General features: G+C 38.2%; 3 protein-coding genes and 1 long non-coding RNA gene across 7 annotated transcripts in view; 1 reads left to right on the top strand and 3 right to left on the bottom strand.

Moving 5' to 3' along the window:
• The first annotated feature begins 1,220 nt into the window (after window positions 1–1,220).
• si:dkey-93l1.9 (uncharacterized protein LOC562339 homolog) lies at window positions 1,221–1,637 on the top strand. Its single transcript, XM_027170471.2, has 2 exons — window positions 1,221–1,407; window positions 1,504–1,637. Exons 1-2 carry the CDS (start codon window positions 1,221–1,223, stop codon window positions 1,635–1,637), a joined length of 321 nt encoding a protein of 106 aa, XP_027026272.2.
• A 519-nt stretch (window positions 1,638–2,156) lies between these two features.
• emd (emerin (Emery-Dreifuss muscular dystrophy)) lies at window positions 2,157–12,883 on the bottom strand. Its single transcript, XM_027170470.2, has 7 exons — window positions 12,704–12,883; window positions 10,298–10,387; window positions 7,122–7,214; window positions 6,976–7,010; window positions 6,864–6,889; window positions 6,658–6,711; window positions 2,157–5,045 (listed from the first exon to the last, which is right to left on the bottom strand). The coding sequence occupies exons 2-7, from the start codon at window positions 10,377–10,379 to the stop codon at window positions 4,799–4,801; spliced, it is 537 nt and encodes a 178-aa protein (XP_027026271.1). The 5' UTR covers window positions 10,380–10,387; window positions 12,704–12,883; the 3' UTR covers window positions 2,157–4,798.
• On the bottom strand, window positions 8,108–10,291 carry LOC125140050. Its single transcript, XR_007139273.1, has 2 exons — window positions 8,832–10,291; window positions 8,108–8,729 (listed from the first exon to the last, which is right to left on the bottom strand). It is a non-coding gene; the product is annotated as an uncharacterized LOC125140050 (long non-coding RNA).
• Window positions 12,884–15,686: 2,803 nt separating the features above from the next.
• flna (filamin A, alpha (actin binding protein 280)) overlaps window positions 15,687–24,870 on the bottom strand; it is a 28,121-nt gene continuing 18,937 nt past the window's right edge. The window contains exons 28-47 of one of the 4 annotated variants that reach the window (XM_047807249.1): window positions 24,674–24,863; window positions 24,244–24,267; window positions 23,222–23,469; window positions 22,861–22,947; window positions 22,025–22,124; window positions 21,783–21,923; window positions 21,562–21,690; window positions 21,295–21,468; window positions 21,019–21,180; window positions 20,668–20,871; window positions 20,428–20,580; window positions 20,217–20,339; window positions 19,669–19,935; window positions 19,164–19,301; window positions 18,927–19,042; window positions 18,038–18,170; window positions 17,543–17,719; window positions 17,216–17,434; window positions 16,852–17,055; window positions 15,687–16,702 (exon numbers count right to left, since the gene is read on the bottom strand). In XM_047807249.1, coding sequence (XP_047663205.1) covers window positions 16,518–16,702; window positions 16,852–17,055; window positions 17,216–17,434; window positions 17,543–17,719; window positions 18,038–18,170; window positions 18,927–19,042; window positions 19,164–19,301; window positions 19,669–19,935; window positions 20,217–20,339; window positions 20,428–20,580; window positions 20,668–20,871; window positions 21,019–21,180; window positions 21,295–21,468; window positions 21,562–21,690; window positions 21,783–21,923; window positions 22,025–22,124; window positions 22,861–22,947; window positions 23,222–23,469; window positions 24,244–24,267; window positions 24,674–24,863 — 3,174 coding nt within the window. In that variant the 3' untranslated portion in view covers window positions 15,687–16,517. The remainder of the gene's footprint in view (window positions 16,703–16,851; window positions 17,056–17,215; window positions 17,435–17,542; window positions 17,720–18,037; window positions 18,171–18,926; window positions 19,043–19,163; window positions 19,302–19,668; window positions 19,936–20,216; window positions 20,340–20,427; window positions 20,581–20,667; window positions 20,872–21,018; window positions 21,181–21,294; window positions 21,469–21,561; window positions 21,691–21,782; window positions 21,924–22,024; window positions 22,125–22,860; window positions 22,948–23,221; window positions 23,470–24,243; window positions 24,268–24,673; window positions 24,864–24,870) is intronic. The other 3 variants (XM_047807251.1, XM_047807250.1, XM_047807252.1) reach the window with 3 other exon arrangements.

Raw genomic sequence — 24,870 nt, 5'->3', positions numbered from 1 at the left:
TCACTTATGTTGTACTTTTAATACTGTTTTAAACACAGACACTAGTATTTCCCTCTGTTCGTTTTCATATGTAGGCGTGATTGTGGGAGGGACAGAAAACAGCAGTTTGTTTAATTGAATCAACTAGGCTAGGTACCATAGGATTATTCATCCACAAACTAATACTGGAAGGTCTCTAATTTTTGTTATATTAAATATGGAGGGAAAAAAAGCAAATATCCAATGCAGCAGACTTTCCTTTAAACACTCTGGGAACTGTAGAGGTAAGTAGACTGAAGCATGCTATTTATCTTTTGTGTCACACTGTCAATGCAGGTGGTTGTTTTAGACCTTCGAATTTAAATTAATTCTAATAATTTGTTTATTATTTTGTAACATTCAATAATCCTTCTGCACTTTTTATATACAGGAAAACAGCTACATCTTTTAATGTTTTAGGAGCACAGTGAGAGCTCAACAGCAAAGTATACACAAGTGTATTTTGCCAATAAAGCACGATTCTCATCCTGACTTTTTTTTTTTAATTACTGCACTAAACTGAGTTGATTGTTAGTGACCCGTTGGCGTATTTATTTGGTGCTTATGTTTCCTGGTGGGTTATAGAGCTCAAATATTGCACTGTGGTGACAATAGTTCCTGCTGAAAACACTCCTTTATGCAAGCAAACCACCATGTCCTTGTTTTAAGCCATATTAGAAAATAAAATGAAAGCTGAAATCTGCTAAGTTGTCTTATATTCATCTTTTAATCACAAACCCAAATGTCTTCAGTATACCGCAAAAACAACAAAACTGGTCCTGCTGCCCAAATACATTTGGAGGGGGTTGTATGTCCAAGTTTTTATGATATCAGGTCAAAAAGCCTGGCATGCAGTTCATCCCAAAGGTGTGGAGTTGAAGGTTTGGTCTTTTGTTAAAATGAAAATAATTCTTAATGCTACAACATACAAAGCCATACTTGTCAGTTTTTTGCTTGAAATATTTTTTACAGCAGTTTGGGGAAAAACAGGATGAGAAGGTCAAGTGTTCACATACTACTGGCCATATAGTGTATTTATATTATAATGGCTTTGCTTACTAAATACCTATTATTGGAAACACTTTTATTTGTGCCTCTAGAATTTTATTGGAAACCTACAATGTAAAGCCCTAAGCTGTCCTTAATAATACCTTCTATTCTTAAACTAAGGACTAGAGAAAAAGACTCCCTGGTGCCTGGACATGAACCATTATGTCATTAAGAAGAGTACGGCCCAGAGCATGCTTGAAATATCTCTGCTGATGGCTAACTCCTCTCAGCTAAAGTCTGCACTGCAGGAGGGGCCTGAGTACCAATTCCATCTCATTGCACTCATCATTCTGTCCATCACACTTCAGATCACTGTTGGCCTTCTTCTTATCCTCACTGGTAGGTTTAGGATTATTAGGTTAATTGCTTGTAGATCTTTGAAACTCGTTTTCATCCTTATTTAAGCAATCAAGTTTGTATTTATTTACTTCACAGTCAAACATAACCTGAATGATGAAATGAAACAACCTAAATTGAACATGTTAAACAATGTGGCTACAGTTTTGGTCTTCATTACTCTCCTCATCAATGTCCTCATCACTGCATTGGGTTCTGATTCTGCTTGGTGAGGATGCACAATTTTTGTTTGTTAGTATAAAAACAATTTTTTGGACAATGTCAGTTATCTCTTCAGGTAAATTCTATGCATTTATATTAGTAAATGTAGGCTTGTATATTTTTGCAGTGTTTAACACAAAATATTTAAATTTGACATACCATGTAGCTAGTAAACTGCGTGCATCCATTCTTTACTATTGGACTGTATTGGCAGAAATATACTAATATAAATAACTAAAATTTTACCTTTACTCACTTTCAGGAGTTATTCAAAGATGGATGCTGCCAGTCCTCAAATAGACTCTCCTGGGAATAATTAAATAATATTTATACATTATATGCAGCTGACTAGAAGGATGGCAGTCATTTAGACATTAAATGATAATGAATGGATTCTGAAAGAGGATGGTAATGAATAAATTCTTAAGAAGTTTACAAAAACACATTCATTCGTTAACTTCAGCACAAATGTTTAAAAATGCGTTACTTATTTGGGTTTAGGCACAATAGAAGACAAAGACCAAAAAAACAACATTTTGGACAGTATTTTATTATGGCATAATACTTTCTTTGAGATTCAACACAGCTCATTTTTAATACAAGTATGGCTATTAATAAGCTGATGAGCAGCTACAACCATGACCTCTGGGATACATATACAGTAAGTGTGTGTGTGTGTGTGTGTGTATATATATATATATATATATATATATATATATATATATATATATATATATATATATACACACACACACACATACAGTTTTGTTAAAAACATACATAATTAACCCGATAAACCAATTTTCCACAGTAGTGATACTTTTTCATTGCATAATTTTGTTTGTATATGTAGTAGTGTAAGAAATAGCTGACCCAACTGTCACATCCTTGTTTACTTATTCATTAAAAGGGGCATGTTCAAAATAAAAGTGTGGAGTTCCATTTGAGAACTCATTCAGTCTGTGAAAAAGCAGGTTTGAATAATTATACTTTATTACAGAAGAATGGCAAATGTTCCACACATTATATATTTCCTTCTGAATCCCTAAGTACAATTCTAAACATAATTTGAATAAAATGTTGATTGGAGAGGGGAAGACGTATAAAGAAGTGAAAATTATACAATGCTCAGCTAAAATGATCTCAAATGCTTTAAAATGGCAGAAGAAAACTACCATTAGAAGGTTAGTCGGAATGGCAAAGATTCAGCCAATCATTCAAACTTCAGGAAGATCAAAGATGATCTAAACGTAACTGTAAGTACAGTTACAGTAAAATGTTTGACTGAAGCTAATTTAGTACCTCCAGGTACTAAATTCATGCCACAGTACACTATGAAGACATTAAAGCATGGTGACACAAAAATCATGGTATGGAAATGTTTTTCAAACCGTGCTGCTGGGCCTATTTATCGTGTACCATTGGTCATGGATCAGTTTGAATACATCAAAACACGGAAGAGATTATGCTGCCCTATGCCGAAGAGAAATGCCCCTGAAATGGGTGATTCAACAAGACAACAACCCCAAACACACAAGTAAGCGAACAACCTCTTGGTTCAAGATAAAAAGGATTGAGGTAACAGAGTGGCCAGTTCAATGCCCTACCCTTAACCCCATTGAAAACTTGTGCATTAAAAATTTGAACTGCAAGCAAATCCCAAACATTCTAGGTACCCGAATTTGGTTGACTCAATGTAATTTAAAGTGAAGTTAAATCCTGGAAAAAAATCTGTTTGTAACCGTTGAAAAGAAAAACTTTTTAAAACCCATTAATATTCCTTTCTTGCTTCATGCAAAAGAATAACACATACTTGATTAAATTTCGTAATGCTTTTTTTTGGTTGGTTTTTAGAATTAAATCTGTAATATTTTCACTGCTTCAATGCAATGTATCTGAAATACATGCATGAAAATTATTAAATTATTTGCACTTTTATTCACATACAGATATTTATTTGAACACAACTATATATACACTGATGAGCAATTACATTAAGAAGACAACAAGCCTGGAGCAATGAGCACACCTAGCAAATGAACGGTGCAGCTGTTGTAGTTCATAGAAGAGTATATACCACCCAAGGGCCAGCTTTTGGTCAGTAGATTGTTCTGTGTCGGAATGGGAAAAGCTGCTGATTTATCAGAGTTTGATAAAGGTCAAATTTTGATGGTACGGCACCTAGAAATTCCAATCTTGGAAATGGCTTGAATCGTGGGGTGTTCAAGTGCCTTTGACAGAGGGGAACAGAGAATGTCCTGTATAGTTCACAGCAAACACAGGACCACAGTGTGACAAATCACCAGCAGCTACAACATTGGTGACCAAACTAACGTTTGCCAGAGCACAGTTCATCGCAGCCTTCTGTGTATGGGCCTTCTGCGTATGGGCCATGACGACCCAGCCGGGTCCCCATGCTAACTGAGCATCATCGCCAACAACGAATGAAATGGGCCCAAGATCATCAAGAGTGGACCGTGGATGATTGGAAGAAAGTGGCCTGGTCTGATGAATCGAGGTTCCTGGTGCATCACTTCGATGGCCTAGCACGGATATGCCAATTACCAATAAAGGCTATGGCACCTGGATGCACTGGTGGATGGACACAGACCAACAGTGGCAGTGTTATGCAGTGGGCAATGTTTTCTTGAGACACTTTAGACAGCTGTCTGGTATCTAAAAATCGTTGAGGACCACATGTACCCATTCATGGCAACTGTGTTCCCTGCTGGTGATGACCACTACCAACAGGATAATGTGACATGCCACACTGCCAGAATCGCCAAGGAGTCGTTCGAGGAACATGAAGGTGAATTTCTGTTTCGGTTTCCACTACGTCACCACAACCACCCCGTAATGTATGGTACAAGATACCCCAGGAAATCTATTGCCACCTGGTTGAAATAATTTGTGAGTAACTAAGGGGGTCCCACAGGCTATAAGGTCCTAATGTAATGGCTCATCTGCGTATATTTATGCAATGTTAATGTAAATGTAAATGTAATGTAATGTAAAACTAGTTTCATGTCTAATATAAAATCTGCAAATATATAAAGTTTCTTATACAAACAAAGTTGTGCTTATAATGTAAATAAACACTGGAATAGATCACTACAAGGGGGGAAAATAGCATTTTTGGTAGCATCTTCATGCGTATGGAACGATAAACTACTTATGCATCAATCTTTTTAAAAGGGTTTTCATCTGCAGACTCCATGTTTGAGTACACATAGTAAAGAAACACTGCAATGATGATGAAAACCAAAACACGGAGCCACCCTGGCACACCACCAGATTTACTCCCCTCAGATTTGATTGTTCCTGGACTAGGTTCATGCAGGCTTGACTTGCTCGTGTAGGCTGTTGATCTAGCTCGTGGGGTACTCTGGTAGGCTGTTCGAGTGTAGCTGATGATAGGCCTTGTGTTTGATAGATACATTTTTCCATTTGAAGTTTCCATTCATTTTTATTTGAAGTTGGGTTCAAATAAAAAAAGGCATGTGAAAATGGATGGAGAGAGTAATAAAGAGAAGATGAGTGAGTACAGAAAGCAGGACTTGAGGCAGAAATCTTGCTTACATTTAGATGTACAATGTAGATGTACAAAGTTTTGTCAACATTCATAAAAAGGAACATTATGCATACTAATTATTATTGAAATTAAATTATAAGAGAAATGGCTTGTCTTTATTCAAATATATTTTATAATAGTATTTTGTGCCATAAATATTTAGTATTAATATACAGTATTTTCCGCACCATAAGGCGCACCGGATTATAAGGCGCAGTCTCAACTACGGGGTCTATTTCTGTACTTAACCCATACATAAGGCGCACCGTATTATAAGGCGCAAGCTAAAACATACGGTCTACAAAAAAGGTAACAGAAGCAAAACAGTGAGTTTAGTTGAACTTTATTCTACTATTTAACAACACACACATTATTTTTTAATCAATCTTCTCCCACAAATCCATCAAAGTCCTTATCTACTGTGTTTTCTTAACTTGGCGCAGTACATTTTCTTGCTTCCTCCACTTCCGAACCATAGATTCATTGATGTCGAATTCTTTCAGCTGCTCCATTCCCATTTACAACCGTGTAACTGATAGCCTGTAGTTTGTGTTGTGCCTCATAATCATCTGATTTTTATTGGCGGATGGCAAACCAACTTAAGGTGCATTTACCGCCACCTACTGGACTGGAGTGTGGAGCGCATAATGGTCATAGATATCTATACAATAATGGTTAGGAAGAAACAATGTTTTGCAACATACCGGTAGTATACCTACCGGAGACGTGGCGGAGGTAAGCGTATGTACTGTACGTATTACGTAATGTTCTCTGATTGGTTTATTGCTGCCAGCGTACGTAGTGTATGTATTACGTCCCTGTGTCAGCGGGAAATGGTCAATCGAGCGGAGCGCTTACCAAGGTCGCACAACATTTTTACAGATTTTTGGAACTCAGTGCACACATAAGGCGCACCAGATTATTAGGCGCACAGCCGATTTTTGAGAAAATTTAAGGCTCTTAGGTGCGCCTTATAGTCCGGAAAATACTGTACTATTTGTGATTTCTTTAGCATTACTATAATTGTGATTCCTATATTATTTTTTATTTCTATATTTTAACCACATCCTGCTCCACTGAGGTAGAATTGTGAAGTTGCATACATTTAAATTCCCTTTTTTGTGTCTGAAATCTAAAAATGCTAATTATTAAGGGTGTATTTGGAGGCATGAAGTCTTCAAGGATGCATTTTGAGCCGTCTTCCTCTGGCCAATATTTAAAGGCATTATTAAATTATTATAAATAAATAGTGTACTTGCAGAATATTTGTTGTTTTCTGTAACAATTTTTTTTGCCGAATTGGTGACAGATTAAGTGACCATTTTGCTGCATTTGATATTCAAAGTGTTGAAAAATATTACTTATTTCATTTGGGGTTTTTTCATGAAGCATGACAATAAGACTGGAGGGCATATAAACCTGAGTTAAAATGTGCAAATTAGAAATCAAAGAAATCTTACTCATTTGAATTATCCACATCATCAGCTTTATCAGTGGTCCTCGTTCTTCTTGTTCTACAAAACGTATTACTGTGTTATTATCCGTGTAATAGAATGAAAGTTCACCCATAAAATATCACCTAGCTGCATCTGATATTTGCTTAGCTTAACTAGGGTGTTAAACTGTGCACATTAATGTACGTATAAAGAATACACACTGAACTTACACATCTCCAGAGTTTTCATGTTGCAACTGCAACCGACAAGATGATAGAGTTTAGACTTGTGTACAGATCACTAGAAGAGCTATGCAAATGTACCCAAGATACTAAAACTTACCGGTGGGTGATATGTAACATATGTAATTTCCTCCTCTGTGAAAAACAAAATAGGGATCAACCTGGTCAGAGCAAGTTCCCAAAACTGGAATGTGATGATTCACTACATATATACTACATACTATATAATAGTTATTAAGCTGTTACCTTCTTCTCTGTAGTACGTCTTGTCAGAAGTTGGCTTGGGGTTTTTGGTCATGGCCTCTGCCAGCTTCTTCTCATAAAGTTTCCTGGTAGAGTCTAAAAAAAGCACATTGTCAGCATACATATTAGAAAGCACAAGGTGAAACTTCATATTTTTGTGAAATTGTTTAATGAACACCAAATAAGAGTCAGGGAGGGTATCACCTGGATATCATCTTTACAAAGTTGACAATGTTACAATGTGATTTTACTTAGTGTTTGTTAAATCGGAGATCCTAAGTCTCTAATCTGTGACAGAAGAACTGACAGCTGAACTGATGAATGAATTGCCGCATTCCAGCCCTAACATTACTGTACTGTACATGACTGGGCAAGGAACACTCACCATGTGGTCACATGGCAGAAACTGTAGGCTTACTCATATAAACCTGTAGTAAAATAACTACCTATGCTTTAAGTCATTAAATTAAGTTTCCCCCTCCAATTCAGTTTGGCATTTTGCATGGGCTCACAAGGAATTTTTTAAGGCAGTCTGGCACAAGTAAGAAATGACTCAAGATGGACTCATGGGGCTCGTTGCTCCCATCTGAATAATCATAAGCCCCCAGTAAGATGCCATCCACAATTAGTAAAAGCTTCATTCTGTGACTTAAAACTTTTTAGTAAAACTTTTCCTAAATCTGTGACACCAATTCTGGTTGGAAGTGTGACTCTCAGAGTGCCCTGTTTGTCCTGCAGTTTGACTCAGTGCTAAAGCTTTATATAGTGGAGCCCACCTGAAGATGGAACACAGTACTAAAATGTATTCACAGGCCTGATCATCTTTATATTCTACAGGGTGTGGCAGCTTGGGAAGGAACTGCTTGGTGAAAACAATGAGGGGAAAAAAAATCCACTCTGCCTGCTGGTCAGCTTGACTGAGAGGGGTGTGAAAAGATGAAATGCATATTAGGACACTTCCCAGCAGGGAAAATGAAGGTTCACAAATAGAGACCTCACTTGGTAATTTTTTTATTCAGGAAAATGTTCCAATAGCATATATCTGTGGGAGGCAAAAGTATGTGAACCTCTAGGTTTAGTACTTAATTTCAAAGTCAAATTAGAGCCCATCTGATTTCAGTTGATGAGATGACAATCAGGTCTCCATGAGTGTCCTCTCTTATTTAAAGAACAGAGATATATCAAAATGTGATGTTCATGACGTGTATTTGTGGGAGAGGATCATTGCAAAAACAATGGAGATTTCTGAGGCCTTTAGAAAGAGAGTTGTTGTTGCTCATCAGGCTGGAAAAGGATTCAAGATTCTCTCTAAAGAAGAAGGAAATTTAAGTGCATTGGTACATTCCCAGAAGTGGTCAACCAACAAAGATCACTCCAAAAGCAAGACATGTAATAGTCTGTTGAGTCAGAAGGGAATACAGCGTAACTTTTAAGCAACTAAATGCCTCTTTTACTTTCAAATATGTTAATGTTCATGAGTCTGCCCTCAGGTGAACACTGAAAAACCTTGGTGTGCAAGGCAGAGTTGCAAGGAGAAAGCCATTACTCTCCAAAAAGAACATTGCTGCCCATGACGTTTGTTAAAGATCATGTGGACAAGTCAGAGGGATCCTGAAAAAAAATATTTTATAAACTAATTAATTAAATATAAAATAATTAAAAGAGAAGCATTATTTTTGGAGAAAGGAAAATACTGAATCCCAGCATAAGAACCTTATACATTCTCTGAAACATGGTGGTGGTAGTATCATGCTTTGGGCCTGTATTGCTGCATCTGGTCCAGGACAACTTGCCATCATTGATGGAAGAGTGTATTCAGAATTATGTCAGTGATCTCTAAATGAAAATGACAAGACATCTGTCCATGAACTGAAACTCAAGAAAAAAAAGGGTCATACACCAAGATAACTATCACAAGCACCCAAGTCTGTCTACCAAAGAATGATTAAAGAGGAACAAAGTTTTTTTTTTAGAATGGCCAAGTCAATGTCCTGACTTTAATCCAAAAGAAAAATTGTGGAAGGACCTGAAGCAAGCAGTTAATATGAGGACACCCACTAAAATCTGAGTGTTGAAGCTATTCCATTCCTCAGTACAGAAGAAAATTCTTTGAAGCCATTGTACAGGACTGATCAAAAGTTACCGGAAACTTACAGTTATTGCTGCACAAAGGCTTACAAGAGATACATGTGAAAGCAAAGGTTCATATACTTTTGCAAGTCATAGATATGTCATGCTGAATCATTTTTCTCAATAATTAAATAAAGAAGTGTAATAATATTTGCTCATTTGTTTGATCTGATCTGAAATCTGATGGTGTTTTGGCTAATATTTATTCAGAAATATAGGAACTTCTAAAGGGTTCACAAACGTTTGAGAGACACTGTATGTTTTAATGTTGTAGTGTTTTATACATGTCAAACTCAAAGGAAAGTGGCCAGTCGAGACTTTATTAGCTGTGCTTAGGGCTCTGTGACCATGCTAAAGAACAGAGGGAGACCCAACTTTGTGGAGAGCCTCATATATCACTCCTGTATGGGTGTAAGCAAGGAGTTCAGCTAAATGTGCCAGCTCAGTGTTTGAGAGAACGCAATGGGGTGGGAGAATTACAGAGGAAAACTGCACACAGTGAGATAAAAGAATTGGCCTGTGAAAACAGTGGTGGGCAACAAAACAGTAACTAACTTGAATTGAGTTACGACCAGCTTTGGAAAATAGCCTACCTGTAGCTCTGGTCAAAGACATAGGCTGTTACATAGATGTAAATAGAAAAGAGGTGTATGAGGCGTGAAAAAGAAAGGAAATAATGAAAACCATATAAAATTATTTGGTCATATGGTCATAAGATAATAAATAGTCCATCTGCCATGATTACAATTTTTTTTAAAAGTTCTAAAGAAAATGTTTTTTTTTGGCCTAATTTATTTCACAAATGTCCTGTGGTGTGACTCAAGCAGGAAAGGTATACACCCCAAAGTTTGACAAGTTCAGCATAAAAAATAAGCATGTAAATAAGCGAGTAAAAAGGATTTGTGAAAAGATAGCTGGTGTTCTTTAAACAGTGTAAACAAGAAGATACCATTTGAAGATAAAATGCAATAAGCACCTACATTATCTGAATGTAAGCATTTAACCTGAACTAATATTAAACTATTGCTCCTTGAATTGAATTCTCTTACCCACTATGGGTCCATGGTTAATCCCATATTCATCCAGAAGTTTGCAAAGCTCGTCAGAAGACTTCAGGCTTAATGAGGACATGACTGTAACTATAAATCACAAAGATTGGGGGGAAAGTGAGTCACATTTGCAAATGGTCAAGGGGGAAATGCTTATTAATGCCTAATTTATTTTCATGGATTAAAAATTATCCAGCAGTGTAAAGTTCTGATAAAACTAAGTTAGCTGCCAAGTATCAGAATCAGAATCAGGTTTATTGGCCAAGTGTGTTGACACACACAAGGAATTTGGCTCCAGTTGTTTGTGACTCTCAAAAGTACAGACATAAATATCACTATTCTATACAAGAAAAGACAATACAGACTATACAAGACAATACAGATGATGTGATGCAATACAGACAGTATGAGTATTAAATATGAATACAGAACATATGACTGATCAGTTATGTACATAAAGTGGGAGAAGTGCATGGTTGTGCAAATAACAGTATTGTGCAATATTATGCGTTTGTGCAATATGCAGCAGCAATAGTGTGTGTAACATACACGGATGATGTGATGACAGACAGTTCTGATAATGCATCACTAGCAGGAAATGATATGAAGCAGGAAATATAATTATGGTTAGTTGTTAATCGGGGTGATTGCCTGGGGAAAGAAAATGTTCCTGTGTCTGGCAGTTTTGGTAAACAAAAGCTCTTTAGCTCCTTCCAGAAGGGAGGAGCCGAAAGAGGTTGTGTTCAGGGTGTGAAGGGTCAGTAGTGATTTTTCCTGCCCGGTTTCTGGTTCTTGTATGGTACAAGTCCTTGGGAGCGGGCAGGGGACACCAAGTATTTTATCTGCTGTTTTAACCGTGCGTTTCAGTCTGTTCCTGTCCTGTTTTGTTGCTGCTCCAAACCAGATGGTGATAGAGGTGCACAGGACAGATTCAATGACTGCAGTGTAGAACAGCATCAACAGCTCCTGTGGCAGACCATACTTCCTTAATCAACATCCTCTGCTGGGCTTTTTTGATAATGGAGTTTATATTGCACTTCCATTTCAGATCTTGGGAAATGGTAGTGCCCAGAAAGTTAAAGGTCTCCACAAATGGCACAGGGCTGTTGGATATTGTGAGGGGTAATAGTGTTGTGGGGTCTTTCCTAAAGAAACGGAGTGCTGCATGGCAATGAATAGCCTAATAGTCTGTATGATAAGGCTTGTAAAGTTTTTTTTGTGGTCAGATTTGTTCAGTAGTGTTTTCAGTGTTTCAGATGGTTGAACTAACGGAAACAAAAAGCATTCTCTGTCCAGTAATTCATAAGAACCCCCCAGACTGCTCCCCGAGTGCCGCAGCATAAATGGCTGCCCACTGCTCTGGGGGTGTGTTCACGGTGTGTGTGTTCACTGCTGTGTGTGTGCACTTTGGATGGGTTAAACGCAAAGAAAAATTCTGAGTATGGGTCACCATACTTAGCCGTATGTCACTTCACTTCAGAAGACTCAAACATTTATGTTTTTAGGACTCATGGATAAATACTTTTATTAGCTGTAGTTTGATACTTGTTTCACCACCTGAGCTGCACTTTAGCACAAAAGTGAACATTATATTCTCTTGGCAATTCCTTCGTTTTCCTTTTGCCTAAAACACTGGCCAAATAATCAAAAACCAAAATGTAAACATGTGGGATGGATGGATGGATGGATGGATAAATAAATAAATAAATAAACATATAAATAAATAAATACCGAAATCTATATGTCCTTTAAGTCCAAAGTCCATCGTTAAGTTAATGTTAATTGAACTGCTTAGAGACATGTAGTTTATGTACCTGCCTACAGTGCATGGGACAGTAAAATACTAAATTAAAGAAAACTACATAGTAAAGAATATTATTGTCTTGATAAAATGTGTAGGGTGGTTACGACGACATTTGGACATATTGAGTAGCAAGCTAACGTTTAATTTAGAGTAAAACCAAGGAAGGAAATAAAACTAATTACAGCTCAGAACATCTGGAACTCCCTCCTACACATGCGCGTTAAGTACCGTGTTAGCAAACGAGGGACAATATCCACACTGCTTCATACACTATGCAAGTAGAAAAGGAAATGCTGTGTTTTTTTAGCCTGAGATAACTTTCTACTATGTCCTAGACGCCTACATTATTATAATAATAATTATAATAATAATAAAAACAGCTGACTTGTACAGACTGGTAGGAAAATCTCTGTTCGCAGCTGGTTTGCTAGCTAGTAATTGTTAGCTAGCTGGCTACCTGAAGTTGCTCGGCGACATTAAACAAAAGCAAAACTAATGCGTAAAGAAACGTTTTAAAAATCAGAGTACATAATAATTACAGATGTTTCGTGCTTCTTAAATTACAAAAAGTAAACGTATTTACGTTTACACGATGCACTCACCTGGGGCGCGTTTCTGCTGGAAATGCTAACTTGCCTAAATGCTAGCTGGGCGGCTCCCTCGTACGTTACAGGACGAAATGGGAGTGTAAATTTGAGTGAGACTGGAAATGTGAGACTACTCTGAAGTCGACTTTTCAAATGATTCGCTGACTGGCATTTTATTTTTATCGTTGTACTGCTGTTGCTGGAAATTACCGACATTACCGTAAAGATTTGCCTACGAGCTACTTAATTGCTTTTTTTTTTAATTAAACAATCCACACTTACATCAAGATCTCTGTAACATGGGGTTAATAAATCAAGGCTAGATTTAGTTTAATCTAATGGGACGTTTCGTGTACGTACACACACACACACACACACACACACACACACACACACACACACACACACACACACACACACATATTATACGCGTGCTGCTGATGTAATTAGAATATCATAAAAAAGTTGATTTATTTCACTAATTCCATTCAAAAAGTGAAACTTGTATATTATATTCATTCATTACACACAGACTGATATATTTCAAATGTTTATTTCTTTTAATTTTGATGATTATAACTGACAACTAAGGAAAATCCCAAATTCAGTATCTCAGAAAATTAGAATATTACTTAAGACCAATGCAAAGAAAGGATTTTTAGAAATCTGGGCCAACTGAAAATTATGAACATGAAAAGTATGAGCATGTACAGCACTCAATACTTAGTTGGGGCTCATTTTGCCTGAATTACTGCAGCAATGCAGCATGGCATGAAGTCCATCAGTGGCACTGCTCAGGTGTTATGAGAGCTCAGGTTACTCTGATAGTTGCCTTCAGCTCTTCTGCATTGTTGGGTCTGGCATATCACATCTTCCTCTTCACAACATACAATAGATTTTCTATGGGTTTAAGGTCAGGTGAGTTTGCTGGCTATTTAAGAACAGGGATCTCATGGTACTTAAACCAGGTACTGGTAGCTTTGGCACTGTGTGCAGGTGCCACGTCCTGTTAGAAAATGAAATCTTCATCTCTATAAAGTTGGTCAGCAGCAGGAAGCATGAAGTGCACAGACAGCATCAGAAGCATCTCGCCTGGGCTAAAGACAAAAAGGACTGGACTGCTGCTGAGTGGTCCAAAGTTATGTTCTCTGATGAAAGTAAATTTTGCATTTCCTTTGGATCCCAGACATCAGGGTCCCAGAGTCTGGAGGAAGGGAGGAGAGGCACACAATCAATATTGCTTGAGGTCCAGTGTAAAGTTTCCAGTCAGTGATTTGGATTGCCATGTCATATGCTGGTGTTGGTCAACTGTGTTTTCTGAGGTCCAAGGTCAACGCAGCCATATACCAGGAAGTTTTAGAGCACTTCATGCTTCCTGCTGCTGACCAACTTTATGGAGATGCAGATTTCATTTTACAATAGGACTTGGCACACCGTGCCAAAGCTACCAGTACCTGGTTTAAGGACCATGGGATCCCTGTTCTTAATTGGCCAGCAAACTCACCTGACCTTAACCCCATAGAAAATCGATGGGATATTGTGAAGAGGAAGATGCGATATGCCAGACCCAACAATGCAGAAGAGCTGAAGGCCACTATCAGAGCAACCTGGGCTCTCAAAACACCTGAGCAGTGCCACAGACTGATCGACTCCATGCCATACCGCATTGCTGCAGTAATTCAGGTAAAAGTAGCCCCAACTAAGTATTGAGTGCTGTACATGCTCATACTTTTCTGTTGGCCCAGCTTTCTAAAAATCCTCTCTTTGTATTGGTCTTAAGTAATATTCAAATTTTCTGAGATACTGAATTTGGAATTTTCCTTAGTTGTATTATAATCATCAAAATTAAAATAAATAAACATATGAAATATGTCAGTCTGTGTGTAATGAATGAATATAATATACAAGTTTCACTTTTTGATGATATCCTATTTATATGACCAGCACCTGTACTGTGTATATATATATATATATATATATATATATATATATATATATATATATATATATATATACATACACACACACACACACACACATATATATACAGTATATATATACAGTATATATTGAGAGGTTCTCCAGGATTTATATTCGGGTTTATGATTAAAATAACCTGTGCAATATAAGAAAGGCAGACAAATGCATTAAAAAAATTTCTAGCCAAAAAAAGCATTTAGAACTGTTGCATGTTCCTTAAACACTGATTGAGCTGTAGTGGAGAGATAAACATCTTTTATCCTCTTAAGTTATTAAGTTGCAGTTATACTGTTCTGTCGTATTTGCTGCTTAGTAAATTCACTGCTGATTGCTTAATTAGTTTTATGGAATTATGGTAATTAGTATTGTAGTAACAATTTTTACATTGTAACAAAGCATTTTTAAAGAATTCTACACTTGTTAAAATTGCAGGTTTTTGTTACATAAACATACCAATAATTGCAATAATTTGGTTCAGAATAAACCACATATCCAATTTAAATCACAAGTTCAAAAGTAATTATCACCGCTGTCAATGAAATTATTCATTGTAATCTTATTCACTGAAGTGCTTTTTCTCATTAGAACATGCAAGCTCAACCAAATCACCACAAACCTTGTCAAAATGTGCTTTGATCAGATAAGATTAATTACAAAAGTTTTAATTCCATAACTGCGAAACATACCTTTGATGAATCATTAATAGCTAAATGCTAGTTGATTTTTTTTGCAAAAAGTCACTAAATTATTCTTTTAAATAATATGTTCACTCACTGATTACTTATGTGAATTTTGGGATTTTCTCAGGATCATCAGGTATTAGGTTAGAATAAACCAAGATAGCAGTAATATTGTGTTTGCGATTAAATGATACCGTGATTGGAACTTACACACTATACTTTATATATAACCAAATGCAACAGACTCACAACTGCATGGTACAGTAAATCTTCCATATGCATGTATATATAAAAATAAAAATCTAATGGCCTGTTAAAGAATCACCACATACTACAAGTTCAGACTGACATATTTAGGACAAAACTTTATTGATTATCAAAATACTGTAACTTAAAACATTGATTTTTTTTTTTATGCAATACTGGTAATACAAGGACAAAGAAATGAGTCAGAGGAGTGAGAGCAAGTGCAATAGGGAGAAATCTTTTCAAAGAAAAAAACAATTTGAATTTATAAATCAAGAATAATTTCTGGAAATGTCAAGAACATCCTTGTCCCTTTTAATTAGTCTCTGGCCCAATGAATAGGTAATTAATGCACAGATGTCTTACTTTTTCTGACATTACAAGATTCTTACCATTGAAAGGTGATGGTGCTCAGCTCTACAAAGTGCAATGGAAAATAGAAGTCACACACCAAAGGAAGTTGGTAACACCACAAAACTGGCACCAGTTCGGAACCCATTGTGTGAAAGGCACGAGCGGCATTATGAAGTACTACTGTCCCATCACCCAGTTGCAAGCCAAACTGTGCTTTTATAAAGGATGAAACTCTTCATCCTTCCTGTTGCAACTGACAGTTTCACTCTTATCCTAAAACATTCAAGTGCACTGCTGCAGTGACCTCAAGTCCAATCAGTGTAGACCTTGAAGAATATGAGCCACCATAACCTGCACCTACTTAAACAGTACTGTTGAATGCAATGGAGGAAAAAAACCCCAAAAAAACAAAAAACAGTCTGGCTGTGCTGAGTATGAAATCAGACAAATTGAAACAAGTAGTACAAACTAAAGGGGAAAATAATGACAGCAAGAGAACATTCAGTGTTTATGTATCTTTGGTATGCAGGAGTCTTGCAGTGGCTGCTTATAACTTGAGGCATTAACATTTAGACAGTGATGTGGTATGGGCTCCCAGGAACATGCTCATCACCCCATTTCACCACCAGGATGTACTCGCCCTTCTCTTTCAGCTGGTAGGACACGTTATAGAGTCGGTTGCCAAGGTGCTTAACCAGAATCTCTTCACAGGGTACTTTAGGACCGTCCACTCCCACCAGAAGCATGTTTCGTCCTGTCAAATAAGCAAAAAAAAAAAAAAAAAAAAAAGGTAGTACATGTTAAAAGTTTGTTTTATTGAGACAAGCGCATCTTAACCAAAATTCTACTGTATGTGATTCTAAACGTCATACCAAAAAAACAACAACAAAAAAAAAAACATACCTGCTTTGCTACAGTCTACACTGAAGCTATTTTTCTGGTTAATGAAGCCCTTTGTGAGCCCCAGGCCCTTAGCCACCACACGGCTGGCATCAGAGCCGCCCCAGCCTGGTGCTGCCTGCTGGGTGGAGGACACGCTACGGGTAACAGGATCAACCAATACTGAAGAGGTCTCATGCATACTGTGGCTAGTGACCAGACGAGAACCTAAGCAAGAGAACATTCATTGAAACAAGTAAAATTGCAAACAAGCAACACACCATGGAGATAAATCGAACACAATTTAAAAAAAATACAGATAAACATATATTCTACCCATTTTAAGAAAAGCAAAATGTAACAGATTAAGGATGTATACATTTCTCACCTGTAATTTTAGCCTTGAAGGGGCTGCCTACAATGTGGTATGGTCCGCCATATTTAATAGAAATCAGGTAGTTTCCAGGAGCCATTGGTGTGTAAGAGACCTTGTATCCTTCTGGGCATTCCTGACAGTCCATCTTCACCTTTGATGGTCCATCAATGGTCACAGCCAGTGCTCCAGGACCGGCTGAGCTTGTGTTTACAATGAATTCACATGGGGATCCTGCCCAGGAGGTAAAAGAGGAGCATTTAAAAGTCAAGATTTTATGCTTTGTCACAAATGTCATACTAGACCTGCAGGGTTCTTAGAATACAAACAAATTATTCATACCAGTTGTTCCTCCCTCTAAACCAGCTCCATAAGCAGACACCATTCCTGGGTCTCCAGCCTGGCCCGTCTCTCCCACACGGATCTTGAAGGGACTTCCAGGGATGTGAGAGCCATTGAATTTCACATCAATCAGGTACAAACCATTCTCCCTAGGAATGAACCTTACTGCATATTTATCTGCAAGACCAAAGAGAAAAATATACAATTTAAAAAAAAAAAAAAAGAGAGTGAGTGAATGAGGCAACATTCAAATCGGCTGACTGATAATCAGGAGTACTTTAGTCTGAGAAAGGAATTTACCCTTTTTTAAAAAAAAAAAAAAAAAAAAAAAAAAAAAAACCAGTACCTCTCCATGTCTTGCACATATTGCATAGTATGGAGAACTGCATTTAAAAAAAAACAAAAACCACCACACAACCTTGGGCATAGAGCTGTATAAAATAATGGAGAGTCACTCATTCAAGACAGTGGAGCTCTACAGTCCAAGATTTTTACCTTCATCAATCTCAGTGACGCAGCACTCTTCCAACGCCCCCGATGGGCTGTGAACTTTAGCATCTATGACTCCCTTTGCTCCATTGAGACTCACAGCAAAAGAAGCTGGCTGGTTCACCTTCAGACCGGACTCCTGCATTCATATAACACTTCACAAATCAACAGACATCAAATACACACCATAACTCTGTAGGGTTGGTCATAGCCCTTGAATACAACATTGAGTTCCAAGTTAAACATTCTACATCGCTTACCTTCAGGCTAACAGAGTTAAAGAGAGGCTATTTGAGAGCATTACAAATCCCAATAAAGACAATTCTTATTATTGCTAAAATGAGCAGACATTGTATACAGATTGGGAGAAAAGAGCTCTCTTTAACTCTTTAGCCCATGGTTTCCATCCCTGCAGGCCACGTAGGGAGGGAAGAAAATCTGTTGGGAGCCTTTAGGACAAGGTACGAGAAATACAAACAGTCCTGCAGTATCCCACAATCCCCATCAACCCTCAACACAGCAGCAGCAGGACAGGCACACTTGATCTCTACAATCACTAAATTACATTAAAACAAGTGAAACAAAATATCTAACCTATAGTTTAAATCAACATCTGACCAATTAAAGCTACACTGCCCAAAAAAATTCATATTGATAAATAAAAAAGTTAAACCTTAATTCAACTTATTTTCTCTCCTTACCTCTTGCTCACACGGAATGAGTAATCACAAGATAAGCTCATGTGCCTGCTAATAGCAAATCTAATCTTTTAGAACATTTCACCCTTCTCCCCATTATTTGTAATTGTGCTGTGCCTGAGCTTTTGTGCTGCTGTGCTGAGCGTCATCTGAGAATTGTATGGGTGGACAAATGTCTGTCTTCCTCGAAGCCTCACCTGAAGACTGGCAACAGAAAGGCGACGAGCATCATCGGAGGGTGAGGCGACAGGCACCACGAAGGGACTGTCAGGGATGTGCTCATCGTTGAACTTGATAGACACTTCATAGTCTCCTGCAAAGTAAGTCAAAAAACATTAACCAATGTTCATCACTAACAGTCATAATATTGGTTGTCATGAGAAAACCCACTGTGTGGTTTAAACAGATTAAACAGGACTTTGTCACGCTCTCACCAGGCTCCTGGACAATGTAGGAGACACCACTTGATCCATCCTTACGGTCTTCAAAAGCGATCTCTGCTTTGCTGGGTCCTTCCACAGCAATGGATAAACCTCCAGCTCCAGCCTCACGAGTCCATATGCTGAACTCGGCTGAAGGATGCAGAATGAGGAAAATGTTACTCTTTCACCTTTCACAAATATATTTAAATTGCAAGGATGTTGATACTCTATATATAGAGTATAAATAAAGCATTATGGTCTGCTTCATTTTGAAAGCATCAATGTTTCAAATAAAGTCACGTGTCTTCAGATAAAACTCAAACACCAATCGCTTGAGGTAAAAATTGTCAATAAAAAGAACAAAGAGCTAATACATGTTATGATGTTTAATCAAAGGGATTTACATTGCATTCCTGTTTAAGACCTTTCCAGTGCCAAGAAGCTAAAGAGTACATTTTATTCAGCTAAAAATATTCAGAATGTCAGATCTGGCAAGTACCCCTTCAGTTCCACCCACCTGGAACACCAGCCTCTGCTCTCTCCAGTCCAGGGCCTCCTGCACGGACCTTGTGAGCCCCTCCTTCTCCCAGAGGACCTACTGTGAACTGGAATGGTGATCCTGGTACATGCTGCCCCTGGTACTTCACGCTAACAGTGTGAACACCCATTTCAGTTGGAACAAAACGAATGCAGTAAGTATTGTTCTCTCCTTCCATGATCTCCGCCTTATGCACTTTCCCAGATGGGCTGGTCACCTGGGCTGTCATGTCGGCAATGCTGATTTCTGCAAGGGGGACATTAAAAAAATGCATTCAGTAGCTGAACTCCGTGCAGTTTACATTTACAACATTTGGCAGATGCCCTTATTCAGTTATGGCCCATTGGTTAAAGCTCAGGGCTACTAGGAAACAACAAGCCTTCACAGTTCAGCGAGTTCTATAAGAATCATGAATTCTCAATTGTGGCTCAGTTTTAACTCTGATCAATTGTATTTTGCTTTGGTGTCTGACAAAGGAGCAAATGTAAACTGGTAACAAATGTGACATTTGAGAAAGTGGCATTTACCAGGAATCTTCAGGCTCAGGTCGCACTGGCTACCAACATTGGCAACAGATGCAGCTGTCCTCTTGCGAGTGATGCTCTCTTTCATTCTGCCTTCTCCTGTCACCTTCACTGTGAAAGCACTGCCTGTAGAACAAGGGAGAGGTGGGGAAAGGGTGTTAGAATTGCATATTAACTAGTCTCTATTTTGAAAGTACAATAAAATAAGACACACCTGGAACATGCTGGTCAGCAAATTTGATATTAATGATATAGTTTCCTGGCTCAGTGGGACAGTATGTGACCTTGCAAGTTCCGTCTTCTTGATCCTCAGTGTTAATGTCCACCTTACTGGGCCCTTCAATGGATAGGCTAAGGCCTCCATACCCTAGTCAAACAGAAGCACACAAACAATTCATGTCAAGGACTTCAGTCTAACCAAAAATGAAATTCATAACTTTCAAAATATATTTACCTGCATCTCTGGTATCTATGATAAATTCAGCTGGCTCAAATGTGCGAGCCTCACTAAGACCCTGACCAGATACACAAACACGACTGGCATCAGCAATCTCTGACTGTTTGATCATGACAGAAATGGGGCTGTTGGGAATGTGGCGGCCATTTTTCTTAATGTTCACAAGGTGCTCTCCAATCTCTTTAGGCACAAATGAGACACCTAGAAAAGGATGACAAAATAAAAATAAAAAAAAAACCAAGGTGAAACCTTTAGTAAAAGAATTTAATGCCTGCATTTACTTGAAATAAATGTGAGTAATTAATAATGTAACCAGGTGATGACCAAAAGCTTAAATGCCACAATTACCAACATGTCCATTTCGGAGCATCTTGAGCAGACACGGCTCCTCACGACCAGAGGGAGTGGTGAGGGAGGCAGTCAGCTGGCTCAGGTCTAGTTCTCCAATGTCCAATGGGATATCAGCAGCAGAACCCACCTTCAGATGGGACATGCGCATGGAGTCATCTCCTGTGGACAGACACACTCATGAGCATACTGTGTTGATTTCCCAATGAACTGGCCTGTAATCACAAATAAATGGATAACAGTAGATTTCCATGTCTGCTTAGCCAAATTACTGACCTGTGATCTTTGCCACATAGGGACTACCAGGGATGTGTTTGTCATTATATTTGACAATAATGTTGTAGTCTCCAGGTAGTACAGGAAGATAAGACACAGTGCAAGTGCCATCCTGGTTGTCAGTGCAGCTGATGTCAGCTTTTGAGGGTCCCTCAATGGCCAGAGAGAGGCCACCTGATCAAGAACACAATTTCAACAAAAGCTCAGTTCCTGCCAACCCCAAATGGTTCATGAACAATGAGTGTGGAAACAAAAATATTACTGTACCTTCTCCAGCATCCTTGGTGTTAACAGTGAAAACTGCAGGCTTATTGACCATGCCATGAATGAGACCAGGGCCATAAGCAGTCACATGACCACTGTTGACATAATCCACATAGAACTGCAGTGGGCTTCCTATGAAGGAACAAAAAATCAGTTGGAAGTCAGGCCTGGTTGTTTTTCCTGAATGAATTTTCCCCCAAGCTCTCACAGCATACATGTCATACCTGGAATGTGTATTCCATCATATTTGATATCCATCTCATGCAGTCCAGCCTCAGTAGGAGAAAACTTCACAGTTACTGTGCCGTCTTTGTTATCTGCAATGTCTGGTTTGGCCACTTTTCCAGAAGGCATCCTTACTTCACCTGAAGATCATAAAAAGGTATCAACATTTAAACACCATCCCTAAAAATGTATTTTACAAACAGTAACCAAGAAGGAGAATATAACCGTTTAGAAAATATACCCGTTATCTCTCCCTTCTGAATAGTAAACGGAATGACCAAGTCAAAAGGTCTCAGTCCAGCCACATCCAGTCCGTTCATTCCCATAGCTCTGTCAGTTGCCTGGGAGGCAGAGAGAAATTATATAAATCTGAGCACAAGTTATGAATTGATTTAGCTTTATTTTAACCATAAAGTTAAACATTTGAAAATCTTGCTCAATTGGATAACCAGTATCTATAAGAATTACAGTTTAAAGTAAAATCTTAGAGATCCAAATATATATCATTGATTTATTTGAATGATGATTATTTAAAATCTAACACTATTTGCCAAAGAAAAGATTTGACAGTTCAAAGAGTGGGAATTAAATCCCCCAAAAAAGGAAAAGATAATGGTAATGATGACAAAGATGATATAGCCACCAACATGGACACTAAGAGTGAGGACATCATGAGAGGAGAATAGGATCATGTCTGTGATTCACGAGTCTGAACAATAGCAGTGAAAGCCAAGCAGACAGAAAACAAGTGACTCATGGGGGAAAAACACCACAAAAAAAAAAAAAGAACCAATAATCTGAACAAAACCACATTGCAATCAGCATATAGCAGCACCCAACAAATAGCATTAAGGTCTGACACACATCTAGCCATTTTGTTAAATGCAGACTTCCACATTTATTGCTTTCAAAATGGCCAACGCTTTTTGAATGGCAACAAAATAGGAGTTAGATAAAACAGGGTAGGGCCTACACCCACAGGACAAGAATGGAGATGGAGAGGAGAGAGAATGTTGAGGGACAAATGAGGGTGGACATGATGGATAGGGAGGAAAGGGGGTGGGGGAGTGTCAGTACCCATGGCTGGCCCCTGTTGGGCGCGTAGGCGTACTGCGGGACCTGCGTCTGCTGCATAAGTTGGTCAGGGGAGGCACCTTCCAAAGCCTGAGACAGGATGACACAATCAAGAGTGAAATAATCCTAACACTTAGGAATTATATTGATAAAGATCAGGTCTGGGAAGTTGGTTATTAAGTATGAAGTCTCAACCTGTTTTGCAATGTTAAAGAAGTCTCAGACACCAGAATACCACAAACCTTAAACTACCTGAACCCACAAAAGCCATATTAAAACCAGACAAGTATTCTTTACAAAATTAAAGTAGATGTGGAAATTAATACAGGCCAGGCCAATGTAAATTTACAAAATGTCTACATACCATGACCTGGAAGGGGCTGTTGGGAATGTGTTCGCCTCCAAAGCGTACACAGATGACGTACTTTCCAGGTTGAGGCGCTGTATAAAAGATATCAAAGGTTCCATCCTCATTCTCAACCACATCCACATCCACCTCAGCACCATCTGGAGTGCACACCGTACAGGTCACCTTCCCTTTCCCAGCAGCTTTTGCATCCACAGTGATAACCGTCTGTTCCCCAATCTGTATAGTGGGACCAACTCCAGCACCTGGTGGACACGGAAGAAAAAAGTTTTTACCTGACAATTTGTGGTTGCAGCAACAGGTTATTTTTTTTGGTTATCCAACCACGTATAATATTCATTCCACCATGCATTCTGCCTCAGCATGAATCTATGACACCACGGAAACAGAGAGCAAGAGGAGAAGGTTAAAATGTTAATCAGAATAGCTGAATGTTTTGTTGTGGCTTTTGCACAATTACACATCCAGAACACATAACCCTGAGAGTCATTACACTAAATTTGGCAGACCTGTAAATGAAAAAAAGAGCTGTCCTCACTTGTGTCACTGTGATAAAACGTTAAAATCATCCTTTCATGTGTCTGTTACACAAGTTGACCTTCTGGTATGGGACCATTATAAGTTCATTAATACAGATTATTTCTGTCAAAAGGAAAAATTTCTTAAATGTTTATAAGAATTTTAGTACCCTTACTAGCACATTCTACCTTTTCAGCCACAGGAAAGTAAGGCTCAAGTTAGTTATTAGTCTTTCATCTCCAACAGCACATGCTGTCTGTTATGCCATTAAAAAAATAAATAAAAAGTCCCTGACCCAAGACCAGCTATCCTCAAAGTGTGTTAAAATATATAAAAATTATCCTCCAGTGTTAAACATTAGTTTTAAAAAGTAGATGTAGGAGTCAATAACACAATCTAGATGTTTATAAAAACGGTGTATTCCATCAGAAAGCATTACAGCACCATTCTGCATGCAAAGAGTGTCAAGTCTGGAGCAAGACATTTATCAAAGCGCTTACCCAAACCATGACCTCCGATTGAGACTGTGAGCCCGTGAGAAGCAGAGAGTGAAAAAGTGAAATGTAAAAGTCAGAACAAAATACAACAAAATGTGCTCAAAAAAAGAAGAAAAACATTTAAACCAAGTGGTGAATAGAGCGTGCTGGAAATGTGAGCAGCTCTGCACAAAAGGTGACATGTCCAAGTGGATGATAGGCTGGGAGCTTCACACACAAAAAACACTTAAGCACTGAATTAAGACAATCCAAATCTTAAAGGGTTTAAAGAAAAGAAAAAAAAAAAGCTATTGTACTCCAAACATTTTAACATGGTTCACACTTACTGTTTTCTGAAAAATGTGCTTAAATGTACATACATGAATCTGTGCAGAAAACAAAAATCACTAGTAACCCTAAGTGGATTGAGGGTCCATGATGTTGAAGGGCCTACCTGTGACTGTGCACTTGCTGGCATCTCCTGTAGGAATAGCTCGAATGCGATATGGGGAATATGGGATTTCATCTCCACCATATTTAATAAGGATGGTGTAGCGACCAGTCATATCTGGCACATAGGAGACTAAATAAGTACCATCCTGGTTATCACGAATGTTGGCCTTCTTGGGCTTCCCTTCTGGATCCTGAAAT

Source organism: Tachysurus fulvidraco, chromosome 23, assembly GCF_022655615.1.
Source record: "Tachysurus fulvidraco isolate hzauxx_2018 chromosome 23, HZAU_PFXX_2.0, whole genome shotgun sequence".
In the NCBI taxonomy this organism is placed as follows: Eukaryota; Metazoa; Chordata; class Actinopteri; order Siluriformes; family Bagridae; genus Tachysurus; species Tachysurus fulvidraco.
This window is presented reverse-complemented; position numbering and strand designations above follow the sequence as displayed.

Coding starts and splice junctions, on each gene's coding strand:
- si:dkey-93l1.9 (XM_027170471.2), top strand. CDS start 1,221: ATGAACCATTATGTCATTAAGAAGAGTACGGCCCAGAGCATGCTTGAA. Junction 1,408..1,503: donor CCTTCTTCTTATCCTCACTG/GTAGGTTTAGGA, acceptor TTTACTTCACAG/TCAAACATAACCTGAATGAT.
- emd (XM_027170470.2), bottom strand. CDS start 10,379: ATGTCCTCATTAAGCCTGAAGTCTTCTGACGAGCTTTGCAAACTTCTG. Junction 7,215..10,297: donor TAACCATGGACCCATAGTGG/GTAAGAGAATTC, acceptor TGCTTTTTTTAG/ACTCTACCAGGAAACTTTAT. Junction 6,890..6,975: donor ATGTTACATATCACCCACCG/GTAAGTTTTAGT, acceptor TGTCGGTTGCAG/TTGCAACATGAAAACTCTGG.